Raw genomic sequence first — 19,604 nt, 5'->3', positions numbered from 1 at the left:
AAATACTTTTAAATAGATAAAGGAAAAGGAAATAAATGAAAAGTCAATTTAGAAGCACAAGTTTGAAATATTTGATGAATAAGTAAATTATAGGAAAAATTGGGGTGTGAGAGTATTTATAGGAAAAATTGGGGGGGTTGGGGCAAAAAAAATTCAAAAAAAAACAAAATTGGGGTGTGAGGGTATTTATAGGATAAATTGGGAGTGAAAAAAAATCAAAAAAATTCAAAAAAAAATGAATAACGGCCGGTTCACCCAGGCCGGTTCGGGCCGGTTCATCCGGCCGTTATTCATTTTTTTTTAATTTTTTTTTTTTTTTTGTAAATCCGGGTGAACGGTTCATCATTTTTCAGAACCGGGCCCGTCCCGGGTGGGACGGGCCGGTTCACGGGCCCGGGCCCGTTGACTCAACGGGCCTGTTCCGGGGCCAAAACCGACCCGTGGCCGTGTCTAATTATCATTATCATTATCATTATCATGATCATGATCATGATCATTATCATTATCATGATCGTGATCATGATCATGATTATGATGATCATCATGATCATGATCATGATCATTATCATTATCATGATCGTGATCATGATCATGATTATGATGATCATCATGATCATGATCATGATCATTATCATTATCATGATCATGATCATGATCATGATCATGATGATGATCATCATCATCATCATGATCATCATCATCATCATCATCATCATCATTATCATTATCATTAGACACGGCCACGGGCCGGTTCGGGCCGGTTTCGGGCCGGTTCGGACCGGTTCACGGTTCACATTTTCCGGAACCAGAACCGGCCCGTGGCGTGCACGGTTCATCGGGCCGGTTCACGGGCCTATCCGGGCCGGTTCCGGGTCGGCCCGGAAATTTTGAATTTTTTTTTTTTTGTTTTTTTTTTTGTTTTGAAATATTTAATGAATAAGTAAATTAAAAGAAATACTTTTAAATAGATAAAGTAAAGGAAATAAATGAAAAGTCAATTTAGAAGCACAAGTTTGAAATATTTGATGAATAAGTAAATTATAGGAAAAATTGAGGTGTGAGGGTATTTATAGGAAAAATTGGGGGGGTTGGGGCAAAATAAATTCAAAAAAAAAAGCAAAATTGGGGTGTGAGGGTATTTATAGGAAAAATTGGGGGGGGGGGGGGGGGGGGGGGGGAATTCAAAAAAAATCAAAAAAAAAGTGAATAACGGCCGGTTCACCCGGGCCGGTTCGGGCCGGTTCAACCGGCCGTTATTCACTTTGTTTTGAATTTTTTTGAATTTTTTTTTTTTTTAAAAAAAATCCGGGTGAACCGCCGGGCCGGCCCGGCGGTTCACGGTTCATCATTTTTCAGTACCGGGCCCGTCCCGAGTGGGACGGGCCGGTTCACGGGCCCGGGCCGGTTTGGGCCGTCAACGGGCCGATAATGATAATGATCATGATCATGATCATGATAATGATAATGATAATGATAATTAGATACGGCCACGGGCCGGTTTTGGCCCCGGAACCAAATTCAACATCAGATTACCCCCAAATGAGCACCAAATTAAACATCAGATTAAGTCTTATAAACTCTAAGTGAATTTAGAACCAAATTCAACATCAGATTAAGTTCTTAAGATTAAGTTCTTAAGTTCACAATCAGTAAGAGTAAGAGTTCAGTCCTATAGTTGTACTGTTACTCAAAGACGGGGCTTCTTGCATGATGGCTGCTGAGGTTGAGTTGTTGCTTTTGTCTTCCGTTTCTTGCTAGCTGCATCGGGAGATTGGACTTCCTCGTTTGTTTCGCTAGCTCCATCAGTAGATTGGACTACCTTTTTCGCTTTCTTCACAAAAAAAAAGAAAAAGAAAAAAGAACACACATCAGCTAAGTAATTAATTAATTAAATCTCCAATATATATAACTCCATATATATACCTCCATATACACTCTTTGAAATGATAAAGAAAAAGAATATATATGTATAATTTCAATTCTTTGAAACAAAATTGAAATTAGTTTTTCCCGAAAAACTGAAATAAATTACCTTTACCATAAAATTATTGAAGCTGGGAAAACATCGGATACGAGCGATGACGGGATGACCATTGTCAGTGGCTCTCCTTGCCTTCTCGTGAGTGTGAACTTCAATTATTTTCTTAAACCTAATTTTGGCAGTCTTAAGAAAAAAAAAGAAAAATAGTAAAAAACTATTAGTTTAATCAATTAAAGTTAAAAAAAAATATTTATTACAATAATTACTTGAGGGATCACATGATCCTTTTGAAACACGCCGGTGTACGGGTAGTCTTTCTGGAGACAGGCCCCATTACAGACCCCATTACGCTTGGCATAGGCCAATGGGTGATAATGATCCGACTCGTAAAAGGTCATCTCATCTATCGGACACATCATGTATGGTGGAACTTTTTTATATCCATAGCAAGAATTGAGAAATTCTTTCCACATGTGGTCGGCAATCTGTTGTGCCGACGCCTCATATAAAATCTTTGTAATTCGCATTGGCATAAAGTCGTCTTGCTTTTGCATGCATCTCCAAAGACAGTACGACAGCAGCGGCTGCTTGGACGAAGCAATCTGAAAAAAGAATGCAACAACCAAAATGCCAAACTTGGTCAATTTATAAGCAATCCATGAAACTGTACAGATAGCATGTATATGAACTAATATCAAAATTACATTATTATTATCATTATCATTATCATTATCATTATCATTATCATTATCATGATCATGATGATCATGATCATGATCATGATCATGATCATTATCATTATCATTATCATTATCATGATCATTATTACTATCATGATCATGATCATGATCATGATTATGATGATCATGATCATGATCATGATTATGATGATCATGATCATGATCATGATCATTATCATGATCATGATCATGATCATGATCATGATCACAATCACGATCACGATCATCATCATCAGCATCATCATCATCATCATTATTATTATCATTATCATTATCATTATCATTATCATGATCTTCATGATCATGATCATGATCATGATCATCATGATCATGATCATTATCATTAGACACGGCCACGGGCCGGTTCGGACCGGTTCACGGTTCACATTTTCCGGAACCGGAACCGGCCCGTGGCGTGCACGGTTCATCGGGCCGGGTCGGGCCGGTTCACGGGCCTATCCGGGCCGGTTCTGGGTCGGCCCGGAAATTTTGAATTTTTTTTTTTGTTTTTTTTTTTTTGAAATATTTAATGAATAAGTAAATTAAAAGAAATACTTTTAAATAGATAAATGAAAAGGAAATAAATGAAAAGTCAATTTAGAAGCACAAGTTTGAAATATTTGATGAATAAGTAAATTATAGGAAAAATTGGGGTGTGAGGGTATTTATAGGAAAAATTGGGGGGTTGGGGCAAAAAAAATTCAAAAAAAAGCAAAATTGGGGTGTGAGGGTATTTATAGGATAAATTGGGAGTGAAAAAAAATCAAAAAAATTCAAAAAAAAATGAATAACGGCCGGTTCACCCAGGCCGGTTCGGGCCGGTTCATCCGGCCGTTATTCATTTTTTTTTAATTTTTTTTTTTTTTTTTTTTGTAAATCCGGGTGAACCGCCGGGCCGGCCCAGCGGTTCACGGTTCATCATTTTTCAGAACCGGGCCCGTCCCGGGTGGGACGGGCCGGTTCACGGGCCCGGGCCGGTTCACTTGGTCAACGGGCCTGTTCCGGGGCCAAAACCGACCCGTGGCCGTGTCTAATTATCATTATCATTATCATTATCATGATCATGATCATGATCATTATCATTATCATGATCGTGATCATGATCATGATTATGATGATCATCATGATCATGATCATGATCATTATCATTATCATGATCATGATCATGATCATGATCATGATCATCATCATGATGATCATCATCATCATCATCATTATCATTATCATTAGACACGGCCACGGGCCGGTTCGGGCCGGTTCCGGGCCGGTTCGGACCGGTTCACGGTTCACATTTTCCGGAACCAGAACCGGCCCGTGGCGTGCACGGTTCATCGGGCCGGTTCACGGGCCTATCCGGGCCGGTTCCGGGTCGGCCCAGAAATTTTGAATTTTTTTTTTTTGTTTTTTTTTTTGTTTTGAAATATTTAATGAATAAGTAAATTAAAAGAAATACTTTTAAATAGATAAAGGAAAAGGAAATAAATGAAAAGTCAATTTAGAAGCACAAGTTTGAAATATTTGATGAATAAGTAAATTATAGGAAAAATTGGGGTGTGAGGGTATTTATAGGAAAAATTGGGGGGAAAAAAAAAAAAGCAAAATTGGGGTGTGAGGGTATTTATAGGAAAAATTGGGGGGGGGGGGGAAAAATTCAAAAAAATTCAAAAGAAAGTGAATAACGGCCGGTTCGGGCCGGTTCACATGCTAAAAGTTCATTTCTAATGAAATCGTGAGTTTCTGGATATGGATCTGTATACCACTTTATTTAGTTTTTTTTTTTCCGAAAAAATTCCAGACCAATTTTGTTATAAATATCTGCATTTTAGCATTTGATACAGTGACTCTATAGCAGTAACAATTATATATATTTTCTTCTAATTCATTTGTCGATATAATTGACAAATATCGAAAAAAGGAAAAGGGAGAGAGACGGGATGAAGTTTGGAGAAGATGGAGATAGGAGAGAGGAGAGACATAAAAATTAAATATAAAAAAAATATGTAAGAACAAATTGATGTGGGGAATAATAAAGGAAATAATTTATAGATAAATAATGATGAAGAAAGTGTGAAAGATAAAAGAAAATATATGAAAATATAAATTTAAAAAATTAAAATTAATAAATAATTATAATTTTGAAAAATAAAAAATCCAGGTCGCACCCTGTTGAATCGATCCAACCATGATCCAATGTCTAGCCGGTTTTGTGTCCGGTCCGATTCTAATAACTACTCCACAAAATGTAAAAGACAAACAAACCCCTAAGCTTTGTTATTTGTATATTTTATTTTATTATCGAGCAATTATGTTTCAAATTGAAGAAAATTGCCCTGCTAAATTTGTGTTCCTTTCAGTTAAACTTTTAAAGTAAATTACAATCACTACTGAGGTATGGTCAACTTATGAAAATTTTCCTCTTGTTTGATAATTATATTTACCTTCAATTGTGAATCTTCTTACACCTCCACTCTTATGATGTCAAATTCAAAATAATCATCTAAATTTCGTGGAATGTGCTCTAGTTTGTACTTGTTTGTATAAAAATATAGTTTATGATGCACTACAATCTGATATATACAAGCCAAAAAACGCATCTTATGATCATCTTGCTTCAAAATGTAGAGTTCGAATGGGATAAAACGGATATAAAAATGATAATTTTTCATATAATCAAGAAGATTCCACTAAATTTGAAACCGCATGGGTGAACATGTAAGAAGATTTATAATTGAGGGGTGATTGTAATTACCCAAATCTGAAGGGGTTTTCGTAATTTCATGGGTGGTTGTAATTTACCCAAACTTTTAAAGCTTCCTTCACTTTATTGCTTTTCAAATCAAATATACCTTGTTCTCGCAAGTTCTTGACTTGGATTTCGTCAATTTTGATCCTGATATTTTCGATTTTGGAACAATGATTTTTATTTTTTATTTTTCATTTTGCGTTTTGAAAGCTTCAATTTTTTTTTCATTTACACTTAATAATATAAATATTATTATGTATTTTATATTATAGGTGACTGAAATTTTGAAATTCAAAATTCTACCAATTCCGACCTAAAAATTTTGGATTTCGGAACAATCTTTTCCATTCCAATTTCCAAAATTCCATTTCTGAAAATCACTCTAGGCCTCTATAATTATTATTACTACATCTACTACATCAAAATTTTGAAGACAAACAACAAACAAGAAAAATAATACTCTGATGCAAAAATCCAATTACTCGAAATGTGAAAAATCAGGTGGCCTCGGAATCTTCGGAATCAGGGTCCAAGTACATTTCCACAGCCTCCGAGTTGGTTAGGTTGTCTTCGGATTCTGTTTTCTTCATCTCTTCCTCCTTCTCCCTCTCCGCAGCTCGAGCCATTGCAGCCTCCAGCCTGGCACTTACAGCGTCCCACGAAACAAGCTTCTCCATAAACGTAGAAACATAATCCGGTCGCCGGTTCTGCAATAATCAAACAAAACGGTAATCTCACTGCTAACACAGCTGAAAACATGTAATAAAAACACAAGCATCACAGATATTGAAGACGAGGGTTAACCTGGAAATCGAGGTAGTACGCGTGCTGTCCAAAGAGAAAAATGAGAATGTTAGAGATCGTTTACAAGTTCATATAAACTTCTCTTTTCTTGTATGTTATAAAACTTAAAACTTGCAAGCACTTACCTCCCAAACATCTACAGTAAGCAGTGGCTGCAAAGAAAAAAAAATAAAATAAAAATTAAGTGAAGTACAGTCATAAGTGATAAAATAATACGAAGAAAAACGATGACAAGTACTCACAGAGTAATCCCAGACAAGAGGATTTACAGCATTTGGGCTCTTTACTATCGCAAGCTTTTTGTCCTCGTCGGTTGGGCGTGGATTCACAGCATTACCAACATCGAGTCTATTTGCTTTATCTGCACGGAGAAAACGAAAGGGTCAACTTGTATTCTCATCTTTTATTTCAGTATAAATGTAAAAAAGGAAACTTCCGGAAGTTCTTACAGACGAGCCAAGCCCAACCGGAACCGAATTGCGTGGCTGCAGCCGCTTTGAATTCATTGACAAACACTTCGAAAGAACCAAAGTCTCTTTTGATCAATCGTAGAAGCTCTCCCGATGGCTCACCTCCACCGCCTGGTTTCATCGACCCCCAGAAGAAATCGTGATTCCACACCTAGCAATTGAATACGAATGTAAATATATTTAAAAAAAAAATCAACGAAAAAATATGTTAGTAAAACGGAGTGTTTCAGTACCTGTGCAGCATTATTGAAGGGTGGGAGGAGGTCACCCTTGTTATAAGTAGCTACTATTATTTCCTCCAACGGCTTTAAATCGAGCTCTGTACCAACTATTTGCTTGTTGAGGTTGTCTACATAAGCTCTGTGATGCTTCCCCCAATGGTATTCGAATGTTTCTCGACTCATATGAGGTTCCAAAGCGTCCTACATACTCAGATTAAGGTTAATTAATAATTATCAAACATGTCCAAGCAACAACATCCAATCAAACATAACATACTGCAAAAATTAAATAACCAAGAAATAAATTCCCACAGTTTCATAGTAATGGGAAGTGATAACACAGTTCATCTCTTACAAGCGAGTACGGCGGAGGGCTAAGATCGATTTTCGCCGTTATTAGACCCCTACAAGCTTTCCTTACACTCCTTTTCTGCAATAGACAACATGCCAAATGCAAGTATGCAGCTCAATTTTCCACTTTATCCGTACAGTTTTAAGTTCTTGACACAAATCACAACTCGAAAAAAACCATATCCATAATAAAGTCCCAGAGTGACATTTTGTCGAACACCTCAAGAGCATAAAAATGTATTGTACAAGATTCAAAATATTCAAAAACCCCATTCATAAAAAAATCAGAACCTCAGCAGTATCATGTACTACAGAAGTACTCACCTCATTCTTCTTCAACTGGAGGATGCGGGTCGACCCGGAAAAACCTGCAACGACAAAATCAAAGCACACCAAACGGGTTTAATCAGTTTTACGAGGTATTAGCAGCAACTGTTGGCGGCTATTTTTATTTACAGAAAACGGCAAACCTTGGGAGGATAGCAGCCCGCATTTCAATGGAGTAGCAATGGTTGCCGCCGCAGAAGCAGCCATAATCTCTCTGTGCGCGAAAATCTCAAGCAGAAAAGTGTGAGCGTGCGAACCACGTGACCAACGCTAAGAAACTGACCTTTGGGCGTGTGTATGGCTATGGTCAGGTATATATATATAATCACAAGACGCAATTAATATCTGTAAGCAGGATTTTGGTACGACAAGAAATCCGTAACATGTACTACTTCGAATTGTGTACTACAATGAATTGTGGTCTGAAATTATGTGTAATCATTTCAACGGTTTGTATTTACTTATAATTTTCTAATTCATTTGTGTTTATTTGAATTTGGCTTAACTTAAAACATTATAATGTCAAACATGTATAAATTAATACAGTCGGAGCATGAAAATTTTATTAATTTAGCGAAATATTAAATTACCGAGTTAATAATTTACCACGATCTCACCAAGTTGGAATCGAAAGAATTCATTATTTAAACAAAATTATTAATTTATCGAGGTTCTATTGTATTCACCTATAAGGTGTAGTTCGCTAAGCGTATAATTTAAAAATTCAATGCATTTGATGGTTTAGAATAAAATTGGGAGAAGTTTTAATAAATTTTAAATTCAATATGTAAGTACCGAGTACACTTATTTTTTAGGGAAACATATATAAGTCACTCTAAAAGTATTTTGTTTTATTGAATAAAACTATGTTGACACTTGAGGACACATGACTGACATTGTATGGGATATTTTGCATTTTTTTAAAAGTTATAAACATATTTGAATAACAATTTCTAAATATTTTTGTTTTTCTCTAGTTATTTAAATAATTTAATGGGCAATTGCAAATTACTAATTGGTAATAATATTTGTTTGAATATATTTGTATGCAAATATGTAAAAATAATTATATATATATATATATATATATATATATATATATATATATATATATATATATATATATATATATATATATATAATATTTACATGATTCCTCCAAGTTCTCGTATCGCCATTTTTAGGTCATGCCGTTTCCCCGTGTTTGTTTTCCTGTTTTTCCGTATCGCCGTTTTTGTGTCCGTGCTACATAGGAATGAAGGCAAACAGTTGATTACGATGAATAGCCTATCCAAGAAAATTATACTTTTAAGAAATCTAAAAAAATTATTGTAGTATTTGTAATCTGTAAATTTATTTGAGTAAATTCTAGAAATATAAATAATTTATGGTGATGAAAAAGTAATGAGGAGCACCTCAATCCTGAATCTTGATTATAGGACAAGATTTTGGTTAATCCTTTCTTCTTATTATGTATATGGAAAGGAAATTGCAAAAATGTTGATCACTAAAAAAGAGGCTCGGATTTCCAAAATATGTAATTTGAATTAATATTTCAAAATCTAAATATAATAGTATATATATACAAAATTTGGACAATTTATTCATGTTATCTACCAACACAATAATCACCAAATAATATTGCAATTACCATAATCCGAATTATTAGAATGCGTTTCAATATTACATTCAATTTTTTTCAATTTCAAAAAGCAAGTAATTTTTTATTATTTTTTCTCCAAATAATCCAAAATATAAGATAAGATTTTAGATATATTTCATATATAAAAGAGAATTAATCATGAAATATATACAAGTACTTTCCATATTTAGGTAATTTGATTTTAGTGCGCAATTAAATTTGAAGCACCCGCGAAAAAAGATGAAAGTAGGCGTCCCTTAGTAATGAAGAGTTGGGTTTATAAAATGGATCGTCTTCTCCACTAGTCTGCCACCGTTTCTCTTTCTTTATTAATCCTCCTCCGCCACCACCACCACCTTCAACACAGGTCCCTATTTTTCCGGCACCCATTTTAATTAATTTATTTATCATTGTAATAATTTTTCATATTTTGCAGAAGCAGAAACAGAGGAGTGGTTAATAATCCTGCGATGTTCACCAACAATGGAGGTGAGTTTTCCCACACACTAAATAATAAAATTATTATTATTATTATTTATATTTCTCTGACGACGATGTCATCGGAAATCTTGCAGCGGCGAAGAATTCTGCAGGCGGCAAGAGAAAGATGAAGGAAGTTGCAACGGAAACCGTCGGGCACAGCAACCACCATCCTCACGGCAGCGGGCCCCCGCCCCGCCGCATGCAGGTGCAGCAAATACTAAACACCGCCGCACCGCAGAAACCCTTCTCGTTCATGTCACTCCTAACCTCCGACGATGGTCCCAACTCTCTCGTCCCGTACACCAGAAACCACACCGAAGAAATCGAACAGCTAATCTTCCTCCACGTAAATAATTATTCCTCTTACTAGTTGTTCTTTTTTTTTTTTTCGATCGTAACGGATACTTTGCTAATATATTTATAATCAACACATTAAGAACCGTTTGTGTTCCTTCTTTCTTTCAACACCGCAGTGCGAGAATCTCAGGCAAGCACTACGAGGATCAATCGGGACCCACAACCAAAAAATCAACCGTTGGGTCGAGGAGAAAGCCGCCAAGAAACTAAAAGAAAAGGAATCAGAACTGCAGCAAAAAACCGCACGCAACATCGAACTAGAGAGGCTGGCGACCCTGTACAAAAGTGAGGCGGAGAGGCTGCTGAATCGATCGAGGCAATTGGAAAGGATGAATACCTCCCTACGGGCCAGTTTGCAGGAGGCCAACGAAGCCCGTCGGCTAGCGGAGACAGAGCAGGAGGATGAGTCATCGTTCGAGGACCCCAATCGGGTGGGGCCCGTCACGCTCGACTGCAAGGTGTGTCAGCGACAGCTGGCGACCGTGCTGATATGGCCGTGCAGACACCTGTGCGTCTGCACGGGGTGCCAGGCTGTCACCAAATTGTGCCCTGTTTGCTGCGGTCTCAAGACGAACTCAGTTGAAATATGTCTCCCCCTTTAACTAGATCTCTCTACATGTCTTTTATATATAAATTCAAGAACTCAGATTGTATGTTTCTTGTTTGGTCAAAATTCAAGAAAATAAGGTTGTTGGTTTGAAAATTGAATCACAACAATTATAATTTTACTTACTTACATATATATCAAAAACATATGAAAATTATGCTCCAAAATTCACCAACAGAAGCATGTGTAAGTAATTAGTAAGAAACAACTCAATTTAGCACAAAAAGGAAGGATTTTTAATTAATTTTGTACCAGATTTTTATGCCCAAACTCTCTGTCTAGGCTGAAGATCAGATAATTTAATCTTGTCAATCTTAGCAGCAACAATGAAGTCATTAATGCTCAACCCTCCTGCAAACAAACAAAGCCCCAACATATAAAAAAAAAATGGCTGAAAAATTACACAACCCTAATTAAGAAAAGCTCCCAAATTAAATTACCAATTGAAGAAGTCCACAATTCAGCTCTGACTTGATTGGGTGGATCTAAATGAAGAGTTGGAATAATGTAGCCAGTGGATTCAACAGCTCCATTAATCCTGTTAATGAGTTCTTCCCCACATTTCAAATCCCTAACTTTCCACATACCGTGCAGCTTCAAACCCCCTTCTTCCTCTACAATTCTCCACCCCACAATCTGCGCGCGCGGGAGAGTGTACAATTTCGTAATTAAATATTAAACCCTATCTATTAATGAGAGAGAGAGAGAGAGAGAGAGAGAGAGATAGAGAGAGACCTTGAACAGTAGCTGTTTGGCTTCGTCTACGGACATGGGGTGCTGGAGCTGAGAATTGGGGATGAAATTTTGTTCGGCAAGAGATAAAGCCAGAGCGTTGGGAATCAAAATTTTGTGCTCGGTGCTTTGGAAGCCGAGAACTTTATCGCCGAAGTTGCTCTCAATCTCTGCGTCGAAAGGGTCCCTTGCTCCGAAATCGCCCAGCTCTATGCCGCCTGCTTGAACCCTTGTTGTTGATGATTTTCGTGGGGTGATGAGAGAGGGAGGGAGGAAGTTGAAGGGGGATTTGTGAGGTGGGTGGGTTTTAGAGAGAGAAAGGAGTGGGGAGAAGGTAAATTGTGGCGCGGAAGCCATGGCAAGAAGAACGAGTGAAGAAGCTCTGCTCTGGTTTTCTGTAGTGTTGGTTGGGTGATGAAAGGATTGCAGTTTTTGGAAAGTATGAGTTGATAACTCTTATTTTGTATAAAGCGGTTCGATTCCTCCGGTTCAAACTTCTAACCGGTCCGGACCCGGCCTTCATTTCCAGCCACTGGTTTAGTGTTGGCGGGACCAATTTGGGTCCACTTATTCGGGCTTTTTATCTCTCAGCCCATTGGCAAAATTTAGGGGCCGGGCCCACTTCTCGATGTCTTATTTGTGTTTTTTATTTTTAAAGGGTAAATTACGAAGACCCCCTAAATCTTAGACTAAATAACAAAAAATGCCCCCACCTATCCGTCTGATTAACTATTGATCGAGTTTTTCAATAGAAAAATGTATACAGTCTATTATATCTTCTGTTAAATAGGTCAGAAATAAAAGAAAATATCTTAAATTGTGTAAGACGGAAACAAGCCACAGGGGGGTTTTGGTAATTACAAATAGAGGGGGTGTTTTTCGTTACTTAACCTATTCAGGGGTTTTCGTAAGTTATCATTTTTTAAATAATACATATAAGAGAAAATAACTTTCTAGAAACACCACAGGAGGTTTTTGGTAATTACGAATATATGGGGTATTTTTCGTTATTTAACCTAAGTTCAGGGGGCCTCGTAAGTTATCATTTTTTAAATAATACATATAAGAGAAAAGAACTTTCTAGAAACATATTTATTTACGTTCTATATCATGATTTTTGAAGTTTTATATTCGACCATAAAAAAAAGGGAAAATGAGGGATAACCCCCTCATTAGGTAAAATAATATAGTATAAGCCCAATTTATAATTGACCATTTGTAGACAAATCCATTTAATATTTTTTGAATTGTGTGACCCCCCTAAGCTTATGTTAATGCCCATTATGCCCTTTTTTGTCCATATTTATCTCCAACTTTCTCTCTCTTCTCCTTATTTCTCTCATATCCGTCATTTTATATCTCCACTAATTTCTCTTTCTTCCTTATTTTCCTCAATTTTTTAACGTGTTCTTTTATTCTTCTTATTTTTCTCTCTCCTCTCTCCTATCTTCTCTCTCTTCCTTCCCTTCTCTCTCTTCTCTCTCCTCCTCAATTTCATCTTTTCCCGTATCTTTTTCTTTTCTTCTTTTTTCTCCCTCTCTCTCTTCTCTCTCTCTCTCTTCTTATTTTTCTCTCTCCTCTCTCTTATCTTCTCTCTCTTCTCTCTCCTCCCCAATTTTCTCTTTTCCCGTATCTTTTTTTTTTCTTTTTCTCCCTCTCTCTTCTCTCTCTCTTCCTTCTCTTCCCTCAATTCCTCTTTTCTCGTCTGTTTCTGTTTCATTTTTTTTTCACTATTTCTTCTCACTACTGTACCTTTTCTTCTATATCTCAATTTTTGGTCCTTGAAATCAATTTATTTTCTACCCTATGAAATTTATATTTTCATGAAGGTAGGATCTTTATCATGAGTATTCAATTTTATAACATCAAAGTATCTTAAATTGAAAAATAATATGGTAAATTAATGGAAAAATTATAGTTGACTACCATTTTTTCTATAGTTGACATTTGAACAATTATAGTTGACTATCTAATTTTTGTAGTTGACTCTGGCAAAACTATAGTTAACTACCATTTTTTATAGTTGACATCGTAAAAATTATAGTTGACTATCTATTTTTTATAGTTGACTTCGGGAAAAATATAGTGAACTACCGATTTTTATAGTTGACTTCGGGAAAAATATAGTGAACTACCGATTTTTATACTGATCTTTTCTTTGTTTTGGACTCTGATAAAACAAATTTCATAGGAAAACAAATATTTATGAGTCAACAAATAGTGCGACCATAGATCTGTAGATTTATAAAACAATCGTGTTTACAAACTCCATTTTTGAGTAATCAACCATGGAAGACATCCGAACCGTCGCATATGGTCGTCGCGTACCGTTGTATACCGTTTTTGTAGGAGACCTCGATTTTGTCCTTCGGAGTCGCTGAAGAAGGTGTCAAAAATAGAAATTATGTGGTAGAGATGGGTATATAACAAACTACCTGTCTTCTTCTTGCCGTTCTTCACCATTTTCGTCAACCTGCGTTGCAGTGAACTGTAATGTAGTGAACTGTAATGTAGTGAACTCTAATGCAGTGAACTCTAATGCAGTGAACTGTAATGTAGTGAACTGTAATGTAGTTTACTATGATTTTGTTTGCCAGTTTGCCTTCCAAGCAATTTTCACAGAACATGTTTGGTAGTACACTCAGTGCCATTTTTTTAGAAACTGTAAATTCAAATGAACAACAATAGCACAAAACAGAATGTAGTGAACAAGATTGTATACACTAATTAGTGAACATATCCTAATACACAGCATAATGTAATAAACAATATGGATTAAACTAAGTTTACAATAAAACCGTGTTTTTTGTACACTGTCAAATTTCAGTGAATACAGTAAACTATAATGTAAACTGTATGTAGTAAATTAAGTTGTGGACACAACTTACTAGACATCAAAATGTAGTGAACTATATATATTGAACTAAGTTTACAATGCAAGTTGACTCTAAGTTTACGAAGCAGTTAACAGTTAATCATGTATCATAGTGGACTAACATACAAAGAATATAAGTGGACTAGATATCAAATTGACTTAATGAGTTGACCCTGAGTTTCTGCAGTAGTAAACTATTAAACAATTGTCATAGGAATGGTGTACTCATACAAACTATATTTCATTGCAAATGTCTGCTGTAGATCAACACGTTTTTTTGAACAACGCATACATAGAATTGTAATCAACTTCACAGTTCAACTACAACACCACCCATAATGTTTTTAGATTCATAATTATGCAGTCAACTACAATGCCCAAAAAAACATAGTTCAATTGGAAACCAATTTGCATAAATTATTACCAGCGTTTAGATGCAGTAAGTCAACTTTCATTTTGCTATGTGGCGTTCCTGGGAAAAGAAATAAAACATAGATTAATTCTTTTGTACAAGTATTTAAATCAAGTGAACTATCAGTATGGACGATTTGTTAATACCTCTATTCGTGTTCTTCTCTCCCATTCGTTTCTTCGATTTTGGTTTCACTGTAATCAATAAAAATTTCAGTGGCCCATGTATGAAACATAGCAAAAGTAATCAAAATTGCTATGAAATTTACAACAAATCGAAGTGAAATTGATTGTCGATTCCAGACTTACCTTTGCATACGGTTTCTGTAAAAGTGTTCGATTTGCCCTCCGGAGTCGCTGATAATGGTGTCAGGGAGAGGAATTGTGGGGTAAATGCACAAAATTAGGTCAATAAAAAGTCGGCGATAGAGATGGGTATATAGCAAACTACCTTTCTTCTTCTTCCCGTTCTTCACCATTGCTTGTCAACCTGTGTTGCTGGACGAATTGCACAATAAAATGGTATTCTGGGTTTTTTTTCCGCTGAAAATGTAGCAAACTAGGGCAATTTTCGAAAGGGGAAAATATGCGGTGTATATATTGCAGTTTTTTTTTCGGCGATTTTATCGGTATAAATGTAGCAGACGAACGGAAATTTGGGTGAAATTATGTTGAAGAAGATGGTTGAAGATATGCAGTATTTGGGGAAAACGGGAGGGGGGTCTTTGCTATTACAAATTATAGGGGTATTTCAGTAATTGACATTTTTGAGGGGGTTTGACCCATTAAAAATATTGTAAGGTGGTTAGTCCTAATATTTTTTCTAATGAGGGGGTTATATCTTATTAACCCTAAAAAAAATGTTTTATATTCTGATTTTCAAAAATAAATTTTAAAAAAATATTTGAAATATTAATATTCTTATTTTCTGGCTAACGGCCAACCGTCGGCAACGATTCATGCAGGATCCGTCGCGCCCATTTAACTCCTTTTTTAGTTTTATTATCACACGCCTCTCGAGAAAAAAAGAAAGAAAAGAGAAATGGCTAATAATCGTTTGACCGAATTCCCGCCAATTTCATCACCGTCGGCGCCGCCTGTTTCAATTCCCCTCCATCTATGCGGAGTGCTCACCGGCGACACTGTTCAAGTCCAAGGCGACACCGGCGAGTTGCAATTCTCCGTTCAATTCAAAGTCCACAGAAAGGAACACCACCAATCCGAGCCCCCTTCCGATTTCCCCGACGCGAACATCCCGTCGGAAATCGGAACCTTTCACGATTCCGTTCAAGCATCTCCATCTTCTTCATCGTACTTGACTCCTACTTCTGCTCGCGAGAATGAACATCACACTTCGGATGCAGATACGAACGCCTTGGATGGAGAATCTCTGTCGAGAGATGGCGTTGTTACGAGGCTGAGGAGTGGGGTTTTATCTCCGGTGAAGTATTACTCCAACGGTCCTAGTCACGGTGGTGCTGTTTGTAGGGGCGGTTTGAGTTCGAATAATAGAAGGAAGGTGAACAACAAGAGTAGAGGCGATGCAGAGAACGTGTTCGATAAAATGCTGAGGAGACGGAGTTTGCCTTTAAGGCCGTGCAGTTCGTATGCGTTCTTCCTGACAGCTAATTGGGGTGTGGTTAAACGTTGTTCGTTTGGGGAAGCGAGCAAGAGGCTGAGCAAGCGATGGTACAAACTCCCTCACGACGTAAAGAAGGTACAATAAACTCTTTCGTCGTTAATTGGAACTGTGGCTTTCAGTAACTTTTCCTACCATGCATTTGTTTTTTTTTTTTTTTTTGTTTTTTTTATGTTCGTTTGATGATGGTATGCTGTTGTAGGAGTACGAGGAGATGGCTTTGAAGGATAATGCAAGATATAAACGGCAATGTGTACTGCTAAAGAACGACACTGATCTGCAAGAGTCTTCCTCTGTCTTACCGGTGGAATCCAACTAAGGTTATAAAACCTTTCAGTGATATATATGTGTGTGTGTGTGTGTGTGTGTGTGTCTCTCTCTGTAAGATTTCTCCAATAACACATGTTACAATGTCCACAATAATATTATATGCCGATTTTCCGGGAAAAAATAAAAGTTCTGTTATAGTGATAGACAGGGCACGTAATATGCCAACGAATAAAGAAAACAAGAACGAACATATTGGGGGTACTCGCGCAACCAGATAAGTTAGTCGAGACCGGAAGTCTGGTCATGTTATTCACTTAGTTGCAACTAGAAAAAAAAAAAAAAAAGGTCGCCTCAGCATTCAACTCACAGCGAAAACGGCTTTGCATAGACATCGAACGGTTCGTTAGAACTAAGCTGTGGTTCCTGTAAGTAACATAACAACGTTATAAAATTCTATCAGTTGTTGACGACGTTTATGGAATGTTGATAAGGAAACTGTATATTATGTATGATTTTGAGTTTAGTAATGTCGATAAGTGGCGAATGGTGTACCTGTGTGAGTCCGCCACCAACACCAGCACTTCCTCCAGCCAAAAGCATCGTGAGAAGTGTCGTCACAACACCCCCTCCCCCTCCCCCTCCCCCCGTTAGCTCGTTATCAGTCTTGCGTATAGTTGACCTCATTGCTGTTAAGATACTCCCGTAAGTATTTCCTTGTCCTTTTTCCATTGCTTGGATGAACGCAAATGTCATCGCTCCCGTTGAAGTCACCTTAGATAGAGCCTGCCCATTTTTTTTTATTTTTTTTTAGAATCTATCTACTAGTAGCCGAAAGAAAACAAGAAGTAGAAAAAAGAGATACAGAAACTTACATTTGTATCGGCAGAAGTCTGATCATCATCACAACCACTAAACGATATCGCTTCTCCCCCGCTTGTCCCTTTCCATGTCCCTGATTTTGGCCGATGGTCTTCCCATGCAAAACGCCCGCTCCTGCATTGTTGACACGCAAATTGAGAGAGAGATCTGAGAGAGAGAGAGAGAGAGAGAGAGAGAGAGAGAGAGAGGACACAAAACCTGTCCATTCGACAGAGATAATTTAAGTCTAGGACGGTGCCACTGTGGCAGGCGTCGATGATTGCGTGGAGTTTGACTCCAGGTAGGAGAGGCCTGACTATCATGGCGTTAACTTCGTCGTCAACAATCATACCCTGTTTCTCGTAGTCTAAAGGCAATAGTGTCTCGTCAAATCCGTCGATTTCGTCACCTGTGTAGTTCCTCTGCTGCGAACCGTGCCCAGAGAAATGGAACACCAGTGAGTCACCTGCCTGACAACCTTTGACCAGCCAAAACATCGCCATTCGAATGTTGTGCTTTGTAGGAATTTTATTCGGATCAGTTTCCTCGTCTGAAATATGATTAGCATCGGAAACGTTATACAATGTTCTTCAATATGTCATTACAGTGTTAATTTTACTGTCACTGTTAATTATAACAATATCTCACTGTGGTTGGATCCCTTCTAGATGCAATATTTAGAGCTGAAAATATAAATGATGAATATTTTTTAATTTCAATATGAAATTAAAAAAATTAAACTTGCATTCTTGGAATTTAAACAAATCAACTTGCCAAGTTGTCATCAAATCAAGTCAAACCATAAAACGGGTCAACAAAAAAAAAAAAACTGGAAAATCACCCGAAATTAGCTCCCATTACTCTAAATCGATCAAGATCATTCGAAGAAACACAAAAAAAAAAAAATGTGATCCAATAAAAAAAATCAAGAAATAATCGGGGAAAATTACCGGTGAGCATGATAATGGAAGCTTCCGGGAACTTGAACCGGTTGACCAGCATAAACTTCATGCACTTGGCATCGTTAATGCATCCCTTCAGCTCATTCCTCGAGTTCTTATACGAGATCCCGACGATCACCGCTCGCTTCTGCCCGTGGCCGTGTGCCGGTGGGCCAGGCGGCGCGTGGTTGTACGGCGATGGGACTGGTGGACCCGGCGGCGCGTGGTTGTACGTCGATGGGGCTGGTGGACCCGGTGGAGGAGGAGGGTAGTAGTAGTTGTTGTTGTTGTATCCATTATTGTAAGAAGTGGTGGGGGGGTAGTAAGGGGGCGGGGGGTGGGCAGGTGGGCAGCTGCGGGGGTCGGCTATTTGGGTGATGGCTTGACAGATGGCGCATCGGATGGAGGTCGCTCCCGGCGGCAGCTGCAGCGGCGTACGGCAGTTGTAGCAGTTAACTAGCATCAACATTTTTTTTCTTTTTTTGGTTTATTTGATGATGAGGAATTGAAGAGAGAGAAACTGGATTGATCGGAAAACTGAGAGTTGTGAAGAGGATTGCTTTATATATATATATATATATATATATATATATATATATATATATATATATATATATATATGCGAAGAGAAAAAAGAGGTAGACTTGCTGGGGAAGAAGAAGTCAATTGAGGTGTTGAGGAATTTTGGAGTGGGTGGAAATGGTGAGGGGAGGGAAAAATATAATATTATATAATAATTATAAATATAATATTTAGGAGAGGCTTCCTCATTTCCTATTGGCTAACTTTTTCCTAGTTATTTGTCCCTCTCTCTCTGTCTAGTTTGATTATTATTTTTTCTTTTAGTTTTTTCAAATATAGTGTATTACATCTCATATTTTTTTATTGGTAACTAAGGCTATATAGGTGCATTGGGTAAACAAATATATACGAGAGACGTAAACCACATTATATTAAGCTAACAATATATGATAAGATCGACCTAGTATATAAAATCTATATTAATTACTGAGTAATGCTCGGAATAACATTTTAAAAGGAAAAAAAATAATTAACATAATAATTATCATTATAATAAAAAATATACTACACTATGATAATAAATTTTATTAGGGATATTATTTAAATTAGAGTATCTATACAAATCTGACA

At 37.1% G+C, this 19,604-nt stretch overlaps 5 protein-coding genes and 1 long non-coding RNA gene across 6 annotated transcripts; 2 read left to right on the top strand and 4 right to left on the bottom strand.

Annotated features, from left to right (window-relative positions):
* Positions 1–5,791: 5,791 nt before the first annotated feature.
* On the bottom strand, positions 5,792–8,106 carry FSD2 (Fe superoxide dismutase 2). Its single transcript, XM_013002974.2, has 9 exons — positions 7,781–8,106; positions 7,635–7,678; positions 7,315–7,389; positions 6,972–7,160; positions 6,718–6,889; positions 6,511–6,629; positions 6,394–6,420; positions 6,269–6,292; positions 5,792–6,171 (listed from the first exon to the last, which is right to left on the bottom strand). The coding sequence occupies exons 1-9, from the start codon at positions 7,842–7,844 to the stop codon at positions 5,962–5,964; spliced, it is 924 nt and encodes a 307-aa protein (XP_012858428.2). The 5' UTR covers positions 7,845–8,106; the 3' UTR covers positions 5,792–5,961.
* Positions 8,107–9,590: 1,484 nt separating this feature from the next.
* LOC148769888 (BOI-related E3 ubiquitin-protein ligase 1-like) lies at positions 9,591–10,843 on the top strand. Its single transcript, XM_088819381.1, has 3 exons — positions 9,591–9,768; positions 9,855–10,108; positions 10,236–10,843. Exons 1-3 carry the CDS (start codon positions 9,750–9,752, stop codon positions 10,719–10,721), a joined length of 759 nt encoding a protein of 252 aa, XP_088675507.1. The 5' UTR covers positions 9,591–9,749; the 3' UTR covers positions 10,722–10,843.
* LOC148769887 (Transcriptional coactivator/pterin dehydratase) lies at positions 10,826–11,913 on the bottom strand. Its single transcript, XM_088819382.1, has 3 exons — positions 11,462–11,913; positions 11,167–11,362; positions 10,826–11,077 (listed from the first exon to the last, which is right to left on the bottom strand). Exons 1-3 carry the CDS (start codon positions 11,813–11,815, stop codon positions 10,986–10,988), a joined length of 642 nt encoding a protein of 213 aa, XP_088675508.1. The 5' UTR covers positions 11,816–11,913; the 3' UTR covers positions 10,826–10,985.
* A 1,904-nt stretch (positions 11,914–13,817) lies between these two features.
* On the bottom strand, positions 13,818–15,311 carry LOC148769886 (uncharacterized). The gene is made up of 5 exons (XR_016031681.1): positions 15,196–15,311; positions 15,054–15,101; positions 14,892–14,939; positions 14,758–14,805; positions 13,818–13,931 (listed from the first exon to the last, which is right to left on the bottom strand). It is a non-coding gene; the product is annotated as an uncharacterized LOC148769886 (long non-coding RNA).
* Positions 15,312–15,664: 353 nt separating this feature from the next.
* On the top strand, positions 15,665–16,844 carry LOC105977642 (uncharacterized). Its single transcript, XM_013002975.2, has 2 exons — positions 15,665–16,461; positions 16,586–16,844. The coding sequence occupies exons 1-2, from the start codon at positions 15,787–15,789 to the stop codon at positions 16,700–16,702; spliced, it is 792 nt and encodes a 263-aa protein (XP_012858429.2). The 5' UTR covers positions 15,665–15,786; the 3' UTR covers positions 16,703–16,844.
* Positions 16,787–19,162, bottom strand: LOC105977385 (metacaspase-1). Its single transcript, XM_013002685.2, has 5 exons — positions 18,462–19,162; positions 17,731–18,061; positions 17,526–17,646; positions 17,206–17,436; positions 16,787–17,076 (listed from the first exon to the last, which is right to left on the bottom strand). The coding sequence occupies exons 1-5, from the start codon at positions 18,919–18,921 to the stop codon at positions 17,017–17,019; spliced, it is 1,203 nt and encodes a 400-aa protein (XP_012858139.2). The 5' UTR covers positions 18,922–19,162; the 3' UTR covers positions 16,787–17,016.
* Between the last annotated feature and the right edge of the window lie 442 nt (positions 19,163–19,604).

Source organism: Erythranthe guttata, chromosome 6 (genome assembly GCF_056151865.1).
Source record: "Erythranthe guttata isolate IM_541 chromosome 6, IM_541, whole genome shotgun sequence".
In the NCBI taxonomy this organism is placed as follows: Eukaryota; Viridiplantae; Streptophyta; class Magnoliopsida; order Lamiales; family Phrymaceae; genus Erythranthe; species Erythranthe guttata.
This window is presented reverse-complemented; position numbering and strand designations above follow the sequence as displayed.